The 24,128-nt window shown below is 34.0% G+C and overlaps 2 protein-coding genes across 14 annotated transcripts in view; both read left to right on the forward strand.

Annotated features, from left to right (window-relative positions):
* Positions 1-24,128, forward strand: part of LOC137253296 (phosphatase and actin regulator 1-like) — a 763,209-nt gene that overhangs the window by 553,971 nt on the left and 185,110 nt on the right. The gene's annotated exons all lie outside the window — the stretch shown is intronic.
* LOC137253298 (sericin-2-like) overlaps positions 1-24,128 on the forward strand; it is a 114,273-nt gene that overhangs the window by 33,516 nt on the left and 56,629 nt on the right. The window contains exon 4 of one of the 2 annotated variants that reach the window (XM_067789979.1): positions 22,615-22,637. The exons of the other annotated variant lie outside the window; for it this stretch is intronic. Within the exon in view, the coding sequence (XP_067646080.1) occupies positions 22,615-22,622 (8 nt within the window). The 3' untranslated portion in view covers positions 22,623-22,637. Of the gene's footprint in view, positions 1-22,614; positions 22,638-24,128 lie in introns of those variants that run through there. 2 annotated transcript variants of the gene reach the window in all.

Consider the following 24,128-nt stretch of genomic DNA (forward strand, 5'->3'; position numbering starts at 1 on the left):
AAGTAATTCGAAACCAGAATTTCGGCTGTTAAAAAACTGAAAAATGTTTACTTAAAAATAGTTAATCATGAAATACTTATAGCTTCAAGGCTGCAGTAAAATATTCAAGTTTTTTTTTTCTGCTGACTACGACAGCTCGCATCAATTCCAGTAATATCTGCAGTAAAATGAAAAAAAAAAAAATGTGTTTGCTTTGCTTTTTTCTGTTGCTGAAATATTTTCCAAATTTAAATTCAAGCAATTTTGTAATACTGAAAATTAGTTCAGCATTTTCAAACCCTGGTAGGCATATTGTATAAAAAGGTTAGGCCGAGCTTCGCTTCCAATTTGCGTAGTGCTCCTTTTAATTTGTCCTACAAATCGGCGGGACGGGATCCAAGTGTTTTATGCCGACTCCGAACGGCATCTGCAAGTAAGATGAGTTTTCACAGAGAAGCATTTCATGGCAGAAATACACTCGGAGTGGTTGCCAAATCACTGCTTGTCAATCGCCCCGTTTAGAAAAATTTTCTTCTGATTGTAAAAACTTGTTTCTAAAACGTTGATGTTGCTTTACCCGGGGCGTGAACCGAGGAGCCTCGGTATGATAGGCGGCACACGCTACCACCACACCACGGCTGCCGCACATAAATAAAAATAAAATAAATGTAAGGCGCGATAACCTCCGAAGAGATCTAAGACCGAGCTTCTCTTCCAATTTGCGTCGTGCTCCTCTTGATTTTCCCTACAAATTGGCCGGACGGGAGCTACATGATTTTATGCCGACTCCGAACGGCATCTGCAAGGCAGATGAGTTCTCACTGAGAGCTTTTCATGGCAGAAATACACCCGGAGCGCTTGCCAAATACTGGGGAGGGGCGACCCCGCTTAGAAAAATTTTCTTCTAATTGAAAAACCTTATTTCTAAAAATTTTTGATGTTGCTTTATCCGGGGAGTGAACCGAGGAGCTGCGGTATGATAGGCGGCATACGCTACCACCACTCTACCGCTGCCGCACATATCACAGTATAAAATGAGAAAGCCTCCCACTTCTTACCAGCCTCTCTTTTTTTCAGTCCTAGACATTTTTACAAAATTAAATAATACAATGGGAAAGACCACGCCACAATTTCACAATGTTTTAATTATATCCTACCGTATAAAATGGGATGGTCGTCTCCCTGCCCCCCCCCCCCCCCCCCTTCTTCCTTTTTCTCAACATCCTAACAACATCCTTGAACTTATCAATTTAATTATTATATTACCGATTAATATTTACCGATTCTTGGAAATTCTTCAAAGTTAAAATTAAATCTGACTATGCCAACCATTCAATCTCAAGTTCAGCAGACTGGAAAGTTGCAATTCACTACAGTTATTAGTTTTTAGATATTCTTATTAAGTCTAAAATATTCAAATTAATTAAGTTTGCTAGTCATCCGAAATGTTCGCACGTGTGAACACTAGAAATTCAATAAATCAAAATGCCAAATTCCGCAGACAAAAAAAGAAATTAAACATTTGCATATTTCCACACAGAAATTCAATATTTGCATACAAGTACACACATAGAAACAAAGAAATCAAGTTACGTTGTGCATACACAAATATGCAATGCGGCAAATAAAAGCATAAAACTATTGCTTGCCACGTGCCACATATTTATGTACGATATACATATATACATACATATAAACGTTGCAAATATCACACAAAGAGTTTACGCAAATATTTTCAAATATTCGTTTGTGAGGTGAGAAAATGCAGAGTAAAAAAAAATCAACAAAGCTGAAAGAAAAATATTCGCAACAAAATTTGCATGTATAATGCAAAAGGATATACACAACTTAGTATAAAGGAAATAGCACACAAATACATACGCAAGCAAGCTTTTACTGCATATTTGCTTACACTTTGGATAAAGAAAGTTAAAGTAATAAAAAAAAAACAACATCACAAGAAATAAAACCAAAGGATTGCAGAAAGGCAAAAAGTCACATTTTTAGCCAAAGTATAGCAAAGTAAATATACCAAAGCAAACTTATGAGGCATTGCCGCGAAAAACGTTGTAAGTGACAATGTATTAGTCTTGAAAATGAGCTTTTTTTTAATTTCTCATCATAAAAAGGGCTACTCAAAATCAATTGAAGAAATTTTAACTTTGAACTATACGCATCCGAATTTTCTGTGTGGGTTTCAACCTTCTGCTCTTTTATTAAATTAAGAACTGCTCGCCCAGTGTTTCATATGCAGCCATACTATATACCTCATAAAAACACAAGGATAGCAAACTAACGGACTATAACTAAGCCTGATATTACGTCGTATTCGGTTCCATATTTAGTTTCATGCTTTTTAGATTTTAAATCTGACCATAACTTCAACTTTGACTTAGAATTCAATTCCTGATAATATCAATTTCAGACCGAAATTTAATGGAATCACAATTTGTTAAATGAAGTAATTAAATTTTCTTTTTCACATAGAGAAATTTTATTAATTAACGAACATCCGTCAGCAGCCCCAAAAAATGTTACGCTATCAAGGTATGTTTGAGAAAGTAATGTTGCGCTTTAAAAAAAATATTAAAATGGGTAATTAAACAAACAAAATGTATTTTGAATTGACGATTCAGTTCAATAAGGACTTTATGGTGGAAAACTTCACTTTTTATTTCATTAACCCTTTGTTTAAAGTTCGTATAAGACTGCTTTGCAGGTTTTCATTAGCTTGCGAAATCGATTCTCATATACACAATTTATTTTGGCTTCGGCTCCAAGTTTCTATTATGGCCTCAGATTAGTTTTTGTTTCGGATTTGGTGCCGAATCCGGATTCGGTTCCCATTTTGGCTGTGGTTAAGGTCTGTTGTCGCGTTGCATTCAGTTTTGGTTTCAGTAGCGGTTCCATTTCCGTTTCAGTTCTGTTTTAGTTCCAGCTTCGATCCCGGTTCCGATTTCGTTCTGATTTTATTTCGCGTTATAATTCTGGATAACTTCCAAACTATGTTTGTGCTACGCTTTTGGTCTAAATTTGGTCCAGCATTCCGTTCCCTATTGGGTTCTAATTTAGGTCCTTGTTTCGTTTACACATTCGTGACCGGTTTTGGTGTAGGCTGCAGTTTCGATTCCGTATCCGGTTTCGGGTTTGGTTCCCGTTTTGGCTGTGATTTTAGTCCTTTTCGGTTTTTAAAACAGTTTCGACTATCAGTTGTTCTCTCTGGATCGATACCCCTTTTCACTCACCTCTTTATTTACTAGTTACTAGTTCACATATTTCACTTCCTCGGTTACATTTTTCATGAGTACCTATGTACATGACATCAGCCATCTTGTCATTATCAATCGTATTGGGCGAAACAAAGCTGCAACAAGAACAGCAACGACCATTTCAGAAGTATTGAGATTTAAAAATAGTTTCCGAGTACAGATTGTACTACGCGAAGCGAACCAGGCCCTGCCTTCGGTTTCAGTCCCGGTTTCGATGGGTATTTCGGCTTTAGTTTCAGTTCCGCCTCCAGTTTCGGCTCTAGTTCCGATTTCGGATTCAGTTTGGTTTCGGCTTTCATTTCAGACTTTTTCTTCGCCGAATTAATTTCCATAAACTGATTTGGTATCTGATTGCGTTCATATCAATAAATCAACTAATGATTATACGCAAATAAAAGCAGCCTTCATCCCCCATACTTCTTTTAAAAAAATTGATTGAAGACGTGAAATTTATTATGGGACTTATTAATATCTGCCATTGTCTGCGTTCGCGTATCTTCTCGTTGTTGTTGCAGCGATAAGGACATCCCCCCTTCCGGTAACAAGCACCATTAACCGCAACCATACCGTCCCCCACCCACTAGTTCCATGAGGAACTTGAGGTCGCCAGGGCCTCGCCTTATGAATATGTGTTTGATACATACATATTGGTAACAGCATTCGCCTAGTGTAGGTGAAGTTTATAATTGGGTTGCAGAAGCTTTGAATTGCGCTTATCAACCCCTTGAATCACATGACGGCTGTAGGGCTTGGATACTTGATTTTTGAGGTTTGTTCGGTTTACAAGGGATTGTTAAAAGGTCTGCAAAGGAGGCCCAATGCCATTCCGTAGGACATCACGATGTTAAAAGTGTCATTTGAAGCACTACGAGGATACAGAAATAAAACTAGTACTGCATCTCGAAGCTATAGTCCTGCGCTATGAGTATGTGTCTGGATGTGTGAAACAAGTGCATGTGTATGCGTACTACCTTTTTGGTTATCTACTTACACGCCATTTTAGAGAATTTCTGATTTCCAAGAAAAAAAAACAGTAAGGGATTTGCTTTCATATACTTTCAAGTCTAGAAAGTGTGTTTTTGTGCTATCAGATTTCCACATAAGTAGTATGACCAAATAAGCAAGGCTAATGCAAATAAAGCTTCACGAGCAAATACTAGCCATATTGCTGTAAGAAGCTTGATCCAAAGCGCTTGGCTACGTTTCGAAGTTTTATTTGATATTCTCTGCATTTTTTTTTTTTTATTATTGAATCGAATAAATTTCTTTTTCTTACTAAATTGGCTGTGTCCGATTTTGTGGTGAATAAAGTGTATTTGTGGGATAGAAAGGCTACCCGTACTGGCAAGTGATAGAGTTGATGTTGCATATGAAAGAAAATAAAAGAAAAATTTGTTGAAGAAAATGGAAATGTTTTTGCATAAATTGAAAAATTTAAATAATTTATTCAGATTTTGTCAAAATATTTAAAAAATTTAATTAAATTAAATTAAAAAATTTGGTTAAAAATGTTTTTATACAGCTTAGCAACAACAACTAATATCCATGATTTCTTATTATACTTCTAAAAATAGTAAATAATTTTAAACTTTGACATTGTCATGCGACTGATCTACAGTTATTGCTGATTGGAACTAAGAAATTATTATACTCAGTTGAGCAGAGCTCACAGAGTATATTAACTTTGATTGGATAACGGTTGGTTGTACAGGTATAAAGGAATCGAGATAGATATAGACTTCCATATATCAAAATCATCAGTATCGAAAAAAATTTGATTGAGACATGTCCGTCCGTCCGTCTGTCCGTTAACACGATAACTTGAGTAAATTTTGAGGTATCTCGATGAAATTTGGTATGTAGGTTCCTGGGCACACATCTCAGATCGCTATTTAAAATGAACGATATCGGACTATAGCCACTCCCTCTTTTTCGATATCGAAAATTTCGAAAAACCGAAAAAATGCGATAATTCATTGCCAAAGATGGATAAAGCGATGAAACTTGGTAGGTAGGTTGACCTTATGACGCAGAATATAAAATTAGTAAAATTTTGGACAAGGGGCGTGGCACCGCCCACTTTTAAAAGAAGGCAATTTAAAAGTTTTGCAAGCTGTAATTTGGCAGTCATTGAGGATATCGTGATGAAATTTGGCAGGAACGTTACTACTATTACTATATATGTGCTAAATAAAAATTAGAAAAATTAGGATGAAGAACACGCCCACTTAAAAAAAAAAATTTTTTTTTAAGTCAAATTTTAACAAAAAATTTAATAGCTTTACTGTATATAAGTAAATTATGTCAACATTCAACTCCAGTAATGATATGGTGCAACAAAATACAAAAATAAAAGAAAATTTCAAAATGGGCGTGGTTCCGCCCTTTTTCATTTAGTTTGTCTAGAATACTTTTAATGCCATAAGTCGAACAAAAATTTACCAATCCTTCTGAAATTTGGTAGAGGCATAGACTCTATGACGGTAACTGTTTTCTGTGAAAATCGGTTGAAGCCACGCCCAGTTTTTATACACAGTCGACCGTCTGTCCTTCTGCTCGGCCGTTAAAACGATAAATTGAGCAAAAACAGATATATCTTTACTAAACTCAGTTCGCGTACTTATCTGAACTCACTTTATCTTGGTACAAAAAATTGCCGAAATCCGACTATAACCGCGCCCACTTTTTCGAAATCGAAAATTACGAAAAATGAAAAAATGCCATAATTCTACACCAAATATGAAAAAAGGGATGAAACATGGTAATTTGATTAGTTTATTGACGCAAAAAATAACTTTAGAAAAAACTTTGTAAAATGGGTGTGACACCTACCATATTAAGTAGAAAAAAATGAAAAAGTTCTGCAGGGCGCAATCAAAAGCCCTTGGAATCATGGCAGGAATACTCTTCGTGGTATTACATATATAAAAAAATTAGCGGTACCCGACAGATGACATTCTGGGTTACCCTGGTCCACATTTTGGTCGATATCTCGAAAACGCCGTCACATATACAACTAAGGGCCACTTCCCTTTAAAACCCTCATTAATACCTTTAATTTGATACCCATATCGTACAAACACATTCTAGAGTCACCCCTGGTTCACCTTTAGAACTATGGCCGACTCCCTTTTAAAATACTCTTTAATACCTTCCATTTGATACCCATGTCATACAAACACATTCCAGGGTTACCCTAGGTTCATTTTCCTACATGGTGATTTTCCCTTATTTTGTCTCCAAAGCTCTCAGCTGAGTATGTAATGTTCGGTTACACCCGAACTTACCCTTCCTCACTTGTTTTTAAATCAATTTTATTATTATTTTTTTTTTTCAAACCAGAGTCCGGGGACTCTGTGCTGCTAAGGTGGTACTAAAAACCAATGGATAGACAACAGAGTTAAAAAAAACATAATTGAATTCCAGATTTATTTTGTATGAAAAACGCAGTTATTAAGTCATTGCATTGCTTTCAAAACCTGGCAAGATCATCATCTCGGCTGCATCTTTGAAACACACTATCTCACAATTCGCTTAAAGAAAGCGCTATCAAATAATTAGGTTACATTTTCTCAACATAAGCTCAAGACGTTTTCAGCTGAAATGTGATATTTTCTAATAGAATTCTGATCGAGCGCTTCCAAAGCAAATTTTTTTCTCAACGCACTAGACTCCAATATGAGCCACATAAGAATGAGGCATAACTGGCACGGACATATTCGAGAATGTCAGACGCGATTATATTGGAGGCGCATAGGAGAGATAAGCTGTGAAAACAACAGACTATATACGCAGCGAAAACAACCATAAGTCCTTAAGTTGATTAAACTTTTTCGGAGTTTCGTACTTTAGTCCGCTGTTGTTTTTAGTCTAAATCGCAATTTCCCATTTTCATCACTCACTACTTCAACATGGTTTTGCTTTTTCGTGTGATATTCTCTTAGAGCTGCCTCATTAGCCCGTGAATAAAAATCGTTTTCGAACTTTAATTAAATATACACCTTATAAACTCCTCACAGCACTTTCTCCTTTCAGTAGAAGCTCCTGCAATTGTACTTAACATGATCTATTTCTCGCATCACCCCATCGCTCATTCAACTTGACTGATGATCGCCGAAATGCGTTACACTGTGCATAATCAAACACTTTTTTTGGCGAATCTAATTTTCTGAAGAAGCTATTACTTATCCTTACAATTTTCGGTTGGAAGTCGCTTGTGCTCGAATGCACAATCTTGGGCCCTATGTTGGGCTCCCTCTTATTTTGTATGGAACATTTTTAAGGCATATAAGTTAGATGTTTCGGAAAATAATCTTAAGGTTGATATTTCCAATAGGTATGATAAAATGTATATTTACGAATTAGAACGAGGGTTATTATCATAAAATACTGAGAATTCTTAGGTATAAAGAGTATTGTTTTGACTTATACTAAAACATCAATTGAAAGAACGACATCACAGCTGTTCATGGCAGAAATACACTCGGAGTGTTTGCCAAATCAGTGTAGAGGGGCGAGCCCGCTTCGAAATTTTGTCTTCTATTGATAAGACTTGTTTCTAAATTGTTTATGTTGCTTTGGCCGGGACTTGAACCCAGAACCTTTGGTGAGGTAAGCGGAGCACGCTACCACCACATCACGGCGAACGCCAGATTGGCTTTAGCCAAATTCCTCATGGGTGATTTGATATGAGCGCAATTGTGCATCAAGAAAAGCTTAGGGAGTGTCCGTAAAGCCTACATTTCAGAACAACAAGCTTAAATAGTTGGACAAAATGGTGGTTTACCATAAAAAATTAAAATTAATGGTAAGAGAAACAAAAGGAAAAGTAAAATGGTCAATAAATGCAAGAATTAAAGCGAAAAACTAATCGAAAACTAACGAGGAAAAATGTTAAGTGAAAGGAAATGGAGAAAGTAGAAACTAAAAGAGAATCTGAAAAGTAATAAAGCCAAAAAAAAATGTAAGTTGACAAAGTAATGCAAAGGTAAAAGGAGAAACTAATCGTAATGAAGTGGATGATGTCGAGCCATGTGATGTTATTCACCTGAAAAAATAATTGAAGTCATGCCAAAAGCTTCACGCAGACCTTATGGTATGTTTATTTTCTTACCTACTTCCTGCAAAGTAAAGTTACCGGCATCTCTACTTAATTTAGTTATTGGTTAAACAAAAACAAACGTCACTTCGCTGTCAATTACGCATTCCTTCGTTTCGACTGCTTACCTTACCTTTTCTTAATATTTGTTTTGCTGTCATCGTCATTTACCATATTCACGTAATCATTTAACCAGCTTGGTTTCATCTTTTTTTTTTTTTGCATTTTCACGTCATTGCCAGTCACTTTTTCACCTTCGCCACTTACAAAATGTCGAATTTATCCTTTCGCCTTGCATTTTTGCTTTGTCACTGATGCTCGTAAGCTCTCTTGAACAAAGTACAAACCTTTCTCTACTCAATGATGCATGTTTATTGTTATTGTTTCTCTGTTCAAGCTGCTTGCCGTGTAGCATCGTCGCCACTGGTACTTTTGATGAGTGGTGTTACTAAATTAGGTTACTTGTGGTCGACCATTCATTATGTTCCAGCTGCACTTAATCGACGCCGACTGCTTGTTGTTTCTACTGTATTGCCTCACCTTGCCATCCTTCTTGACATCTTTTTTTTTTGCTAGGTTGGCACTGTTATTTTCAGCCATCACTTCTCACATGTCACCTGATGAATTTCATGTCAGCCACAGGTAAATTAATGCAGTTTATTTAAGCAAGTTTCACAGCTTTGCATACAAAGTAGCAGCAGCAGCGAACAGTGGTTTAAAAAATTTGAGGAAAAAAATCTTAAAATAAAATTTTTTTTGTAAACATATTAATTCTTTATTATGATTATTATTATAAAATTTGGAATTCTTATATTTCTTGCGAATTAAGAAAATGACCGATTGAAAATATCTTATATTTAAAATGAAAATCTCAGATACCTGATCATTGATTTTTATTTCTTAAGAAAAAAAATGTTACTAAACAATTTTCTTTGTTTTTGAAAAATATTTTATTAATTTCAATGTTCGAACATATATAATTGATACAATATAAAAACATCAGAATTTGAATAATTCTTTCAATAGTAGTAATTGTGTTCATAAAAATGTGTTCCAAACATTTAAAAAAAACCGGTGTTGAAAAATTTTTCGTTTTTAAATGTTTTCAAAATACTGAGTTTTTCCAATGTCTTCTCGGATGTGCTTTTTAAGGCAAAATTTAAAAATGTTTATTTTATCAAACTAAATCTTAATTTTTTCAAATATTTTTATTAATTCATTGATTTTTTTGGAATTTGGAAGAAACCCAATTGAAGATATAAAGTTTAAGAAATTTGAAAGACTAGTGCCGCAAATCTCAAATAAGGGTTTTTTGTTGCGTTATTTTGAATTTTATATAAAAAAGTGCTTGAGAAAAAATTTGCTTTTGAATAAAAATGTTGCTTTTCAAAAACATGTTATTAATTTTTAGATTTTTCCAAACATACTCTATTTTGTTCACCTTCCAAAAAAATTATCTAAAAATGTTTATCTAAATTCGAAAAAAATCTAAGAATAAATAAAAATATATTTAAAAAATTTAAGTTTAGTTTTTTTGAAAACATATTTTGAGTTCTTAGCTTTTTTTTTCAAATTAAACAAAAAAACAATTGTAAATATTGAATTTATTAGATATGAAAAGATCGGCTACCAAATAATTGTTTATAAAATTTAAATTTAAATTTAATTTAATTTATATTTGGTTCAAGTACTAATACAATTTGTTGTACAACATTATTCACGTAGGTACTTTAAATGACATTTGTTTATTTTTTTAACATTCTCTTGCATCTCTATACAACTGCTGAGTAGACGCTGCTTATATTGTCAAAATCTTCCTTGAAGTTCATCGCGTTTTGTAATTGTTGTTGAATGCGTATACTTTCCAGCGTCATCCTCGTTTTCTCTCTCCGTTCAATGTCTAAAATGTCTAGTATGGTTTGGATTGAAATGAAAAAAGACAATAAATTAGCCTTCCTAGATGTAGAAGTGAGTAGAAAAAATAAAAATTTACTAATGAATTGGTACGCAAAATCCGTTGCCTCGGGACGATTAATAAATTGCCACTCAAACCATTCTACTTAGCAATGAAGATTTCTGGACGGAGAACATTAAAAAGTTAAAGAAATTCTATATAAAAATAGCTATCCATGTTCTCTTACGGATAGACTAATCCAAAATACTGTGAACAGAGTTCACCAAAAAGATAACAACACACAACAAGATAATACGAACAAGAAATATATCGGCGTAACTTACATCCCGGGCTTTACAGATAATGAAATATTACATAAAACAATAAATAACAAAAACATTAATTACGCTCATAAACTAAACAACACGCTCAAAAAAATTTTCACTAGAACAAAAGACCCAATTACAAAAGAACAACAAACCGATGTTGTTTACAAAATAACTTGCAATGGTAACGAAAATGAAATATGTAACAAATTTTTCATCGGTACAACAAAACGGCAACTAGGTATAAGAATTAATGAACATAAGAAAGATGCAGAAAACAAAAAAACGTCGACCGGGCTAGCACAACACCTAACAAAGAGCAACCACGTAGCGGATTTCTCAAATGTAAAAATTTTAGACATTGAACGGAGAGAGAAAACGAGACTGACGCTGGAAAGTATACGCATTCAACAACAATTACAAAACGCGATGAACTTCAAAGAACTCAGCTGTTCGATAGAGGTGCAAGAGAATGTTAAAAAAATAAACAAATATCATTTAATGTGCCTACGTGAATAATGTTGTGCAACAAATTGTATTAGTACTTGAACCAAATAATTATTGTTAATATTGATTAATGTAAGTAGCAAAATAAGTGTTAAATGATGTGTCAGTTTTATGTCTCTTGTTAGATATCCTAATGTATAATGTTTAATGTATTTAATTTTATATACTTAACATTAAATAGATCCCCAAAGAAGAAGACGTAAGGTAAACGTCGAAACGCGTCGGGAACAACAATATACCCTGTTTTAATTTATGGCCACAAATGCTCATTTTAGCAAACCAAACATTTATAAATTGGCCCAACCAACATAATTAATTTAATTTAAGTAAATTTAATCTAATCTAATTTAATTTAACGTAATTTAATTTCTTTTTTTTTTTAAATAAATTTCATTTTATTTCATTTAATTTGATTTATTAAATTTTTTTTAATTTGATAAAATTTTATTTTATTTTAATTATTTAGCTCTTTTTTATTCCCATATTATTATTTTATGGCGGCCACCGTGGTGTGATGGTAGCGTGCTCCGCCTATCACACCGTATGCCCTGGGTTCAACTCCCGGGCAAAGCAACATCAAAATTTTAGAAATAAGATTTTTCAATTAGAAGAAAATTTTTCTAAGCGGGGTCGCCCCTCGGCAGTGTCTGGCAAGCGCTCCGATTGTATTTCTGCCATGAAAAGCTCTCAGTGAAAACTCATCTGCCTTGCAGATGCCGTTCGGAGTCGGCATAAAACATGTAGGTCCCGTCCGGCCAATTTGTAGGGAAAAATCAAGAGGAGCACGACGAAAATTGGAAGAGAAGCTCGGCCTTAGATCTCTTCGGAGGTTATCGCGCCTTACATTTATTTATTTTTATTTTTTATTATTATTTTATATACAGTTTACCAAATGAGATACATAGATTCTCAACCAACAACACCTTAAAAAGGAAAAAATCGTCTTTTAAACCTTAATACCTAACCAAGAGCTTTGTTTTTGTAAACACTTTGTGTATCATTAATAAAAATCACACATTTGCTCAGGTTCGCCATTATATCTCTGGCTCTTTATTTCCAATGAATCAGCAGTGTATACATCTGTTTAGGCACTTGTATGCATAAAAATCGTTAATATACTCAGATACTTCAACTTATGGTGAGGAGATTTCGAATTTAGAAAAGCTATAACATTTTTTTTATGTTTATTAATTTTCTGCATTGTAGCAGAATCGACTACTGTGCAGCACAGGTTAAGACAGTGCGCGAATGTTATGCTAAGTAACAGCCAGAACATATGGTATAAATATACATTTGTATATGTTTGTGTATTTAGCTTAGAGTGCTTTGATAGCTCTCAATGTAAATTGTTGCATCTACCACGCCCACCGCCTGCTGCATACCTTATAGCCGCAAGTATCTTAGTAAAATACATAAGTGTAAATGCCTACAGCATCACAACATTTTGCATGCCCATTTAGCATACGATGGCCCTGCAGTCTTTTTTGTAGTGGTTGTTGTTTAGGTCGATTTGAGGGTGGTGTTGCTATTGTTTCAGTTTCAATCGATATTTAAAATTTTTTTTTTTATCTCTTCTCTACCATTTTATTTTACATTTTCTTGATTATTTTACTTTTAAATAGTGTTGCTGTTGGTTTGGCATTTCAATTTCTCTTTCGTCTTTTATACTTATAGTCCAGTTTCAATTATATTTCGGATTTTGCTTGGAAATCGTTCAACTTAAAGTTTTTATTTTGTTGTGGAATTTTGCGGCGCGTGAATTTTTTTTGTAGGAGAATTTGTTGTTTTATGCTTAATTGAAACACGTGCCCGTGAATTTTTATGTGGGACACTCCCTGACAAGTCAATCATAGCATATAATTTGTGTTAGTGATTTCGCTGAAACTTCGATATATTTTTCTTCCCTTGGAAAAAGCGTTCCTTTTCCAACCATATATTTTTTAAAATTTTAATTTTTTTTTAAGCGCTTGATGGAAAGTTTTCCAACGTTAAAATCGTAATAGTCAAGGCGGCCCACAACTACCACTTCTTCCGCTCCACTCCTCCTCAATCTCACTTCGCTTTTCATTTCTTCTTTCCAAGGTTATAAAAAGTTGTCCACATAACAGCAATTTCAGTGATTTAAAATGTATTGGCATGGAAACCGAAAAAAAACGGCCAACGACCAATATCTGGGAATTCGGCCTTACTACTATGTTGGTCGGTTTTAAATTTGAGTTCTAACTGAGCGCGTAATGAAAGCTGAATCCCCCAAATCCCCATTAACGCCACAACATTTCAGTGGAGAACTATGGGAGTCCTATTGACCGATATTCACGTTCTCATAGGAGTTAGATTTCCGTACAGCTTAGAATCCTTGACCTTTCTAAAAACCACTCTCTTATAAGGACTTCGAAAAGTCAAATTTGCTAGGATAAAGAGGTTTTTGTTTTTTCCTAAAAGCATGTTTATTTACTGAAAGAACCTGGTTCTCGCTGCCGCAGCTCTTCAAAACTTGCACTGAAAGGACACTTCACCACTGCAATAGCAATAACAGGTGGTTCATAAATTATTGGGCTGCAAGCTCCATCGAAATTTTATAAAACCAGTAGCCGATTTTCGTTAACACAAGACTCTAATCATGAAGATAACCCAAACTTAATCTGCTATGTCGGCAGAAAAGCATTCATGAGATATGATTCGGTAGCAAACTTTTGCTCAAAGCTAAGTTGATTGACCGCGGCTAGACACCAAAAGAAAGACTCAGATGGTGGAGGATAACCAAACGATGGGCCATTAAACATAGGAAGGAAAGCGAATCACAAAAATAATTGAGTAGGACAAGACAGATGAAATTAAAAAGATTTGCGAAGGTAAAAAAGGTTGGAAGATTAGTAGGATAGAAGAAGAAAAATAAAGGACAGGATTATCGGTTTGTTACAGGTGTGGCATGAATTTGCTATCGGTTATCATGGAGTTACTGATTTTTCTCGACGAGCTTCAGTAATTATGTATATGTTATCAAAAATTTATTAATTTTTTATCGATAAGTTGTCGATTTGTTTTCAATAAGTTATCGATTACTTTTGAAAACTTATCGATTTTTGATCGAAAATTATCGATAAGTTATTGATATTCTATCAATAAATGATCGATTTGTTATAAAACATTTATCGGAGTGTTAAAGATTTTTCATCGTCTTCCCTGCAAAAATCGTTGGATCATGTGGTCCACTGGAGTACTTACCATTATACTCCACTGTAATGCAGTAATAGACCAACTCATGTTTCTGCACGAACATCCCTGCAAAAATCGTTGGATCATGTGGTCCACTCGGGTCATACTGGAGTACTTACCATTATACTCCACTGTAATGCAGTAATGGACCAACTCATGTTTCTACACGAACATATTATAAGCCGATCATTGATCGTTTTTAACGATTGTAATCACTACACGATGTTTATTCATGTGGGTACTGCATGGATTACTCTGATGTAAGGCCTATCTGGAGTACATGGTCCAGTCCTAGGACATCGTAATGTTAATTGGGCCATATTTTTTGTATGAATTGTGGTTAATTTTGGAGCACTCGGTTGGTCCGTAGCGAGTACTCCATACATGCATGCATGGAGTATTCGCGATTTTTGCAGGGTTGTTATCAACTGGTTATCGATGATTTATCTTTTTTGTTATAGAAAAGTTATTTCTTCTGGAGCGTTACCAATTTCTTATTGCCAAATCGTCGGCTGGTCATGAAATTGATGACACATCTGTAGCCGTTCGATAACAGCACATATCGAAATTAAACTCTGACATGCCCAACATATACCGATTCCCCGCTCAAAATACAACTTCAGTACAACTCTTGAATAAATTCATCGAAAGCCTCTTTCTAACTGCCTAGGATCACTTGGACTGCGATTTTCGTTGGAATATATTTAAGACAATTTATGAATAAACAAGGGTGATGTGCAAGATTAAATGCTGCTGCAACAACAACATAACCAACTTAAACGCACAAAGCATAACTCATTTGACTTGCAAATTGAACCAAAACTTTTATATTCTAATTATAAATTTAATTCGTATTTCCTTAAACATTTTCCTCTGAAATCGTTGCTCCATCTCATACATCCGTCGTAGGTTGCTTCCGCAATTTCCTTGAACGAATTTAAGTTTTTTTTTTTTTTAAGTGGCATAACACCATTCAAATGTGCGGTGTCAAAAACTGGAATTAAATTATGCGGGCAAATTTTTAACGGGTCTGCATTTTTATGTACATACCCTTGCACATACATACCCTTGTATGTCGTATGTGTAAAAATGTTTGCATGTGTGCATAAAATACTTTGGCGGCTCATTTGTGTAATTTCCTCCTCTGCAAATATTAGCCACGGATAAGCTTTTTGAAGGTTAATGGAATAAATTTGCACACTTAATTACAAACACACAAGTAGGCATTCAAGCAAACACCCTTCGCGGTAAGTAAGCTAATTATGTGTAGGATAAAAAAAGACCCAAAATGAATGATGAAGTGGGTCATTAGCTTGGGATGAGGTGGAATGCAGCATATCAAGCAATCGACTGGCTCTACTTATTTGAGTGGGCTCCAGTGAAATTAGTTCTCGTTCTTATATAATTTCTACACAGGGATGTCAGTGCGCATCTGTAGGCTGAACTCTGACTTGTATTATTTTTAAAAATGTTATAAAACAGAAATTCAGAAATTATTATGTCAAAGTCTACTACTTTATTACTAAAAAACTTATAGGGAGCTCTAAATTTGCAAAGCTTTCTGTACCAGTCATTATTCTGCAAATTATTGTTATCCCCATAGTATTGTTATAAAATTTTTTTGAGGATATTCATTAGATGTTAAGAATCGTGTAAAAGCTTTTAGCATAATGCAATCCATTTGGCTCGAAACACATGCAGTACAAAAACTGCACTGCTGCGCCTTTGTCTATATAGTAGGAAACAGAAAAATAGCAGTAGCAATTATTGTCAAATAGCGTCAGTTAAATTCATCCCCTCCTAATTTCAATAGTTTAAGAAAAAACTTCAGCGAATTTTGTAACTGTAACTATGCAGAACAATCTAAAAAAAGTTTTCGAAAATATTTAAATATTGGAGAAAATTTTTCGAAAATTTCGATCTTTTTATTAGAGTTCTCCGAAGGTTTTGTATTTCAATAAATTTTAGTCAAATAAAGTACAAGTTATAGGTCTTTCCGAATTCGCGTTTATTTTTGCCCATTTCTTCCGAATGGTCTTTTGGATTTGTCTCCATAGAATGTGGGCAGATTTTTCTTTGCATGGAAAAAAATCTGAAACAACCTACGGAAAAAATTATCAAATAATGTGAATCTTGAGAGACCTGTAACTTGTACTTGATTGGCCAGGAAAATTGCGTACCTAAAAAAATTCAGATAACTCCCAATAAAAAGTTGAACATTTCCTCCAATTCTCGATATTTTTCGAGATTCGTTTGCGTTTGTTTCAGTGAAAAAATTCATAGAAGTTTTTTCCTAAAATATCGAAAATAAAAAAAGAAAATTTCCATTGACGAAATTTGATAAAAATTGTCACTGCCATTTTCCTATTTGCTGCTGTATGTCATGCCAAGTCGTTTACGCCACTCAATTGTGAGCTTTTCCTCCAAAAATAATGGTGGTTGATACACGCGTGTGCTATGTCATTAGTGATGCAGCACAAATTGCGTGATATTGGAAAATGTTCCAGAAATATGTGTTTGTGTGTGTGCTACGCGTGCATAAAAAGTGAAATCACAACAAAGAAAGCGATCGCAATTCTAAATTTTTTCACAACTTTTATTATGTTTTGAATAGCTTATTTTCTGCCAAATAACTGCAATTTACAAGTAATTGGTTAACAATAGATACTAATATTCTGATTTTGTATTAGAATAAGCTGCGCGTGACGATATTATTATAATGCAGCTTTTGTTAATGTGATTGAGAGGGTGGAGTCGTATTGGGGTGGTGATAGCCTTGAACTCTTTTCGATTAGAATGGAAAGTATTGAATGTTGTTTGCATGTAATAAGTAAAAAATGCAAAGTTTAAAGTGCGTTTCCTACTTTAAGAGAAGCTGAAATGTTTACATGTGATGTATAGAATCAGTCACCGCAAAATCAAAGGAGTCTCTTTCCTCAAGGTGTTAGTTAAATTTATATTTTACACCGGTAGTCTTACTCTTTCCCTTGTTTAGTAAGGTTTATAAAAATCAGTTTTGTTTACAGCAGAAAACAGAAAAATAAAAGCAGATGCAATTTTTATTAAATTTTTTCCTTTATGCACAATAGATCTACACAAAGGTCGCAGTGCTTCCAGGCCTAGTAATAATAATTTATTAGATTTCGTCAAATATTGCTGGTTTTTCATATTCGTTATTTTAGGAAAAAACTTTTATGAATTTCGTAACTAAATCTATGCAAATCAATCTCGCGAACGTATGCTAAAAAATTTTAAAATTCGAGAAAGTTTCGAATTTTTTATTTAGAATTCTCTGAATTTTTTGATTTCAATATGCAGCCCAATCAATTTTAGTCCAACAAAATACAAGTGCTAGCTCTCTGAAAATACGTATTGATTTTTGATAATTTTTTTTGCCTAAGGGTGTTTTTAGCTTGCAAATTGTGAAATTGGTTTGTTTATGGAAAAAAATGTGAAACACCCTTCAGCAAAACAAAAATTGTCGAGAATCAATGCGAGTTTTGAGGATCCTCTAACTTGTACATTGTGAGACTAAAACTGGTTGGGCTACAAAACTGCCTACTCACAAAAATTCAGAGAACTGCAAATATAAAGTTCGAAGTTTCCGAAAAATTTCCACGAATTTTCGAGTTTTAGAAAAACGTGTTTGAAATTGGTTTGCATAGTTTCAGTTACAAAATTCATAGTAACTTTTTTTTTAAAATATCGATAACAAATAAAATAATTTAAAAAAAATCTAACTAAACGGTTTTATTGAAAACAGTACTTACATGAAGTAATAAAAGCTAGAAAATAATTAGTTAGGTCCTAGGTACTAGTCAGCACACTCCTCATCAATTATTAATTATTATTAATTTAATTATTAATTTTTCTTTTATTTTGAAGGTAACAATATTTACTTTATAACTGTGTTAAAAAATATTTAATTTTATAAAATCAAAATAATGAATAAAAAATGAATTTTTTAAATAATTATTACATACTGTTTTCTCTCACGAATATTTCCAAAAAAATATTTATAATATGCGATACACTTTCATCTAAAAAACCCTTTTTATTTTAAGTTGGACAATTTTGCGGTTCAAAAGATATTAACTCATTTCTGACCTGACCTCGAGCAACTTGCTTACATATACTTGCAGCAGGTACGTGCTACAATTATATATAGCCAACGCCTGCCTGTGTATGCATGCATGGTCAACTTAACTACAGCATACATATGTATATGTACTTGTAAACAAACCTACCAATCACTTAGCAGGTAGCTAGTATTTGTGTTTTACCAAATCATTGTAGTACATATGTTATATTATATGTTATATTATATATATTATTGAAAATAAAATGGGAATGCACACTTCAAAACCGTCGTAAGAAAATATGCATATGTGTATGTGTGTTTAGATACTACATGTAACAATATAAAAAACTGCGTATTCGAAAATAGAATTTAATAATTTCTAATAATATAGGATTTAATAATTTATAACAAACTAGAAGACCCGGCAGACGTTGTCCTGCTCTAAATTTGGCCTATCTGCATACATTTTAATAAGCTTTTTCTGTCTGACTCTGCCCTCCCCCCTCTTCACTTTTTCCTAATCCTTTTATTCACTCCTCCCTCCGTATTTTTCGCTTCATCTATCTCCTTCTTCGTCACATTCTATCTCTTTCTCAATCTTCTTCTCCTTCTCTCTTTTCTCTTCTGTCAATTACTTCTCATTCTTCTGCATCCTTTATTGCCTGCCCCAGAGGGAGGTATGTATTTTATTCCAGTCCCAGTCCCTGTCCCACTCCGAGTCTCAGTCCCAGTCCTAGTCCTAATCCCAGTCCCAGTCCGTCTCTGGATAATATATTACTCTGTACTAAAGCACTCATCAACTGCTTTCATTTGATATCCATATTGCATAAACACTGTCTAGGCATTCACTGGCCCACGTATATCTCGAGACCCTAGTCACCCAGGGGTATGAAAATTACCCTCTACTAAAGCACTCATCAACAGCTTTCATTTGTTATCCATATTCTATAAACACATTCTAGGGGTACTCGGGTCCACGTTTCGGCCTATATCTCGAGACCCTGTACGTCGATCGCAACCAAACCAGTAGTAACCACCGCGTGAGGTTTACGCAACTTGTGTGAAAGTTTGAACAAAATCGACCGACGCATCTCTTCAAACACCGGCGACCAACTAACACACATTTTAGCCTTTCTTTATATATATATAGATTTTTATTTTTCACACTTCACTATAATATTAAAACGAAATGCAAATTTTCGTTGCTTTTGAAATTCGGCTTAAAAATTGCACATGGAACAACTAAAGACTCTCCTGAATTAAAAAAAAAGTCATAGTACCTCTAAATCGCGGGCCCCCTCAGAAACACCCACCCCCTCGGCGGGCCTGGTGATGTGCTATACTTGATATCATTCGCTATAATATTTTTTATTGATAAGCACGTTGTTTAATTAAACACCAACCAATTACACGGAAGTATATGCACACCACCTGAAAATGTAAGTGCCGGTGCGTATACGTAACATTTTATTATTACGTATAAACTAATAAAAAAATTTGCAATAAAATAATATTGCGACTATAAACTGAAATATAACCTATCATATATTTCAAGTTAGATCAAACTACACACGGGGTGCAAAACAAATTCAAAATCGGTTCAGTAGTTTAGGAGTCCGTTGGCCTCAAACATAGCGACACGTGTTTTTTATATATTAAGATTATAAATTATGATACTTATATTTGTAAAATTAAGATTTTACAAGTTATTTTTACATTATTATATTTTATTATTATAAGCAGAAAATGAGCAAGGTTTATTGAAGGTATTCGGTCTAATATATAAACAGACTTATACAATATCAATTTAAAAAAAAAACAAACTCAGTCTTGAAGACGGCAATTGATGTACTAATTAATAACTTACTTACTTAATTGGCGCTTAACTGTTTAAACGGTTATGGTCGTCCAACAAGGCTCGCCAGTCGCTCCTTCTCTCTGCCAACCGGCGCCAATTGGTCCCACCAAGGGAGTTTAAATCGTTTTCCACCTGGTCCTTCCAACGGAGTGGGGGTCGCCCTCTACCTCTGCTTCCATAGGCGGGTTCCGATAGAAACACTTTCTTGGCCGGAGCGTTATCTTTCATTCGCATAACATGGCCTAGCCAGCGCAGCCGCTGCGTTTTAATTCGCTGGACTATGTTGATGTCTGCGTATAGCTCGTACAGCTCATCATTAAATCTTCTTCGGTACTCGCAATCGCCTACGCGTAGAGGTCCATAAATCTTTCGAAGAACTTTTATCTCGAACACTCCCAAAGCCACTTCATCTGCTGTTGTCATGGTTCATGCTTCTGCCCCATATGGCAGGACGGGTACGATAAGTGACTTGTAGAGTATGATTTTCATTTACCGGGAGAGAGTGTACTTTTCAATTGCCTACCTAGTCCAAAGTAGCATTTATTGGCAAGATTGATTCTTCGCTGTATTTTAGAACTGATGTTGTTGCTAGTGTTGATGCTGGTTCCCAAATAAATGAAGTCTTTTACTATTTCGAAATTATGGCCGCCAACAGTAGCGTGGTTGCCAAGGCGCATATGCGCTGACTCTTTGCTCGATGACAGCATGTACTTCGTTTTGTCCTCATTCACCATCAAATCCATCTTTACCGCTTCTTTTTCCAGTTTTGAGTAAGCAGAACTAACGGCGCGGGTGTTTAGGCCGATGATATCAATGTCATCAGCATACGCCAGTAATTGCACGCTTTTATAGAATATTATTCCAATTAATTCAATTCTAATTAATTACTACAAACCGTTAAAACCAACTTAATTTTTAATTTAATTTAAATTTATACATATTTCCTAATAATTATTTCACAACTGAAGTTCAACTGAATGATCATCCAAAGAAAAAAAATTTGCTTTTACTGTTCCTTCTGCCCCTGGAATCATGCAGTGATATGTCAACGTCCGTTTCGCTGCTACTTCCTTTTTAAATCTAGCTTCAGGTTTCTTCTTCTTTGTAGTATTCTTTGTAGTATTCCTCGTTTTCCACATATTTAAATGAAATATTAAGGATAGCCGCTATTGCCCAATCAAATAATTATTGCGGCATTTTCCTAATAACATTTACTTAAAACTCGCAATAATAAAAGAAGAACTTTCTGAATTAAGGAAATGGATGATTTTTCTACATTGAAATAAAATTTAATTATGTTTTCTATTTACAATTTTACATCTACTTATACTAATTCTGACATAAATAATAATTTCGTAGAACTAGCTACCTGCTAAGTAATTAGTAGGTTTTTTTACAAGTACATATGCATATGTATGTATGTATGTTGTAGTTAAGTTGACCATGCATGCATACACAGGCAGGCGTTGGCTGTATACAATTGTAGCACGTACCTGCTGCAAGTAAATGTAAGCAAGTTGCTCGAGGTCATTTCAGAAATGAGTTAATATCTTTTGAACCACAAAATTGTCCAACTTAAAATAAAAAGGGTTTTTTAGATGAAAGTATATCGCATATTATATATATTTTTTCGAAAATATTCGTGGAAGAAAACAGTATAAGATACGACGAGTGGAACCAAAGATATAGCATTTTGAATGTGGGTAAGTTTGCTTAACCACCGAATCTGAGCACATGCAGATCTCTGAAAAAAAAATTTTTTCGAGGAAATCCTGATATATGTTTTGACTTAAATTGAGAAAATTTTCCAACAAATAAATTTGGTGTTTTTTAAAAAAGTGAAAACTTTTTTTCTACAAATCCGTAAGATTTGGAAAATAACCCATATATGAAAATATCACTTATGAATATTTTTCTGATCAACGCCCTAGATTGATAAGGAGTGTAATAACTAGTACCTAGGATTTACCTAATTATGTTCTAGCTTTTATTACTTAATGTGAGTATTGTTTTCGGCCATAACCGTTTAGACGGTTAAGCGCCAATTAAGTAAGTAAGTAAGAGTATTGTTTTCAAAAAACCCGTTTAACTAAAATTTTTTTTAATTATTTTATTTCATAGACTTTCTATTCATGTATGTAATGTGTGTTCCAAGTTTGAGTCAAATCGGACCACAAATACAATTTTTTTGAATATCTCGATCTATGCGCCACCTAGCGTAGTTTTATTGCATTGTGATCGGGTTTTGTACTAAAGTTACTTAAATTTCAATTACAAAGGGAGAATTTCAGTGGAAAAATTTTATAAAAATTGCTTATGCTATTTTCGCCGCTTTTTCTAATATTTTAGCTAAGCTAACTAAATTTTTATTTTTCTCGTTTTTCAGGTAAGTGATTTTTGAAGGATTACAAATTTTCGAAATCATAAAAGCAATGCTCCTTTTTTCGGTAAGTTATTTAAGTTTTATTTATGTACGCCAGCGAGTAAAAAAACTAGCTGAAATGAATTGAAAAAAAAAAACTTCAAAATGTTTTCGAAAAAATATTCGAGACGAAATTTTTTTTTATAATTCTAGCAAATTTCAACCTAATCCTCACTCTGACTTTTTATCATCTTACCTTTGTCATCAACCTCACCTTAATTAAGATTACAATTTGGTCGATATCTGCAGAACAGTTCGAGTTGTTTAGATAACCACTCTTCACGGCAGAACACATTACAACTTTTGTTTACTTAATAGTAAATTATGTGTAACGCAATTCGAGTACCCTAGCGGTGATTTTTTATGTACAAACATCTTTCTTCGCTTATTTAGGACTCCAGCCATCCAAAAATTTATCTATAGATGAGGAAATTTATCTAGAGAAGAGAGGAACAAAGAAAGTCATTTCTTCAGGATAGACTTTGGACATTTTTTCTCAGATTGCTGACGAAACCAGTTCCAGTTCATTTCGTCTGCAATTTGTATGTATGTATGTAACTCTTTTATACCACAGAATATAAAAAATGTTACGTATACGCACCGGTAACCGTGTTTTGAAGTTGTGCGAAAAAAATTTTCGTGTAATTGGTTGATTTTTAAGAAAATAAAATTTCATTTTATGGGGCTTTTAACTATACTGCAAGTTTCGCCTTTTCGTTGCCGGAAATTTGGTTGGAGATAGAGTGCGAATTTTCCAAATTTAAAAAAAGACTTGTAGGTGCTTGTAAGGTTTTATTTGTTTCCTTTTTTTCATTCTTTGTAACAGAGTTTGGAAATAAAATATTCTTCTCAACAAGAAGTCGAATCTGTCAAAAAAAAGAAGCTAAAGTGCGTAAGCAACTAAAGTTAGCAAATTTTAAAATACAATTCATTGACCTCTCTTACGGCTATATTTAAATAACTTCTGCTGTTTCTGTTAATTTATAATTTATATGGCCACCTACGTTGCTCTTTTGGTAGTCAAACTTGCGGCTTTAGTATAAAAATTTATTTCCAGAGAAGTCTCTAGTCTCTATTATCTACTTATAAATACAAAGGCAGTCAAAAACAGTTACTCAAATTTTTTACTACCCTGTACGCCGTATTCCACGCTATTGTTAGTTTACGTGACATTTTATTACAAAACAATTAACCAACGCCAAAGGAAGGTCGCATATAAAAATAACTACATTGTAAAAATCTACACACTTAAAGAAGTATACTGAAGAGATTACGTACGCGTATTCTTATTCTATCACATTTATTTTGCGTGGTTATGTATGAATATTATTTCATATATACGTATACAGCGGCGAACACAAAAATAGCAGTGGCAATTTTTATCAAATTTCGTTAATGAAATTCTTTTTTTTTTTTTTTTGATATTTTAAGAAAAAACGTTTTTAACACGTCTGTAACAAAGTATGTGTGAATCTAAG

The sequence above is a fragment of the Eurosta solidaginis genome, chromosome 5, assembly GCF_040869045.1.
Source record: "Eurosta solidaginis isolate ZX-2024a chromosome 5, ASM4086904v1, whole genome shotgun sequence".
Lineage (NCBI taxonomy): Eukaryota > Metazoa > Arthropoda > Insecta > Diptera > Tephritidae > Eurosta > Eurosta solidaginis.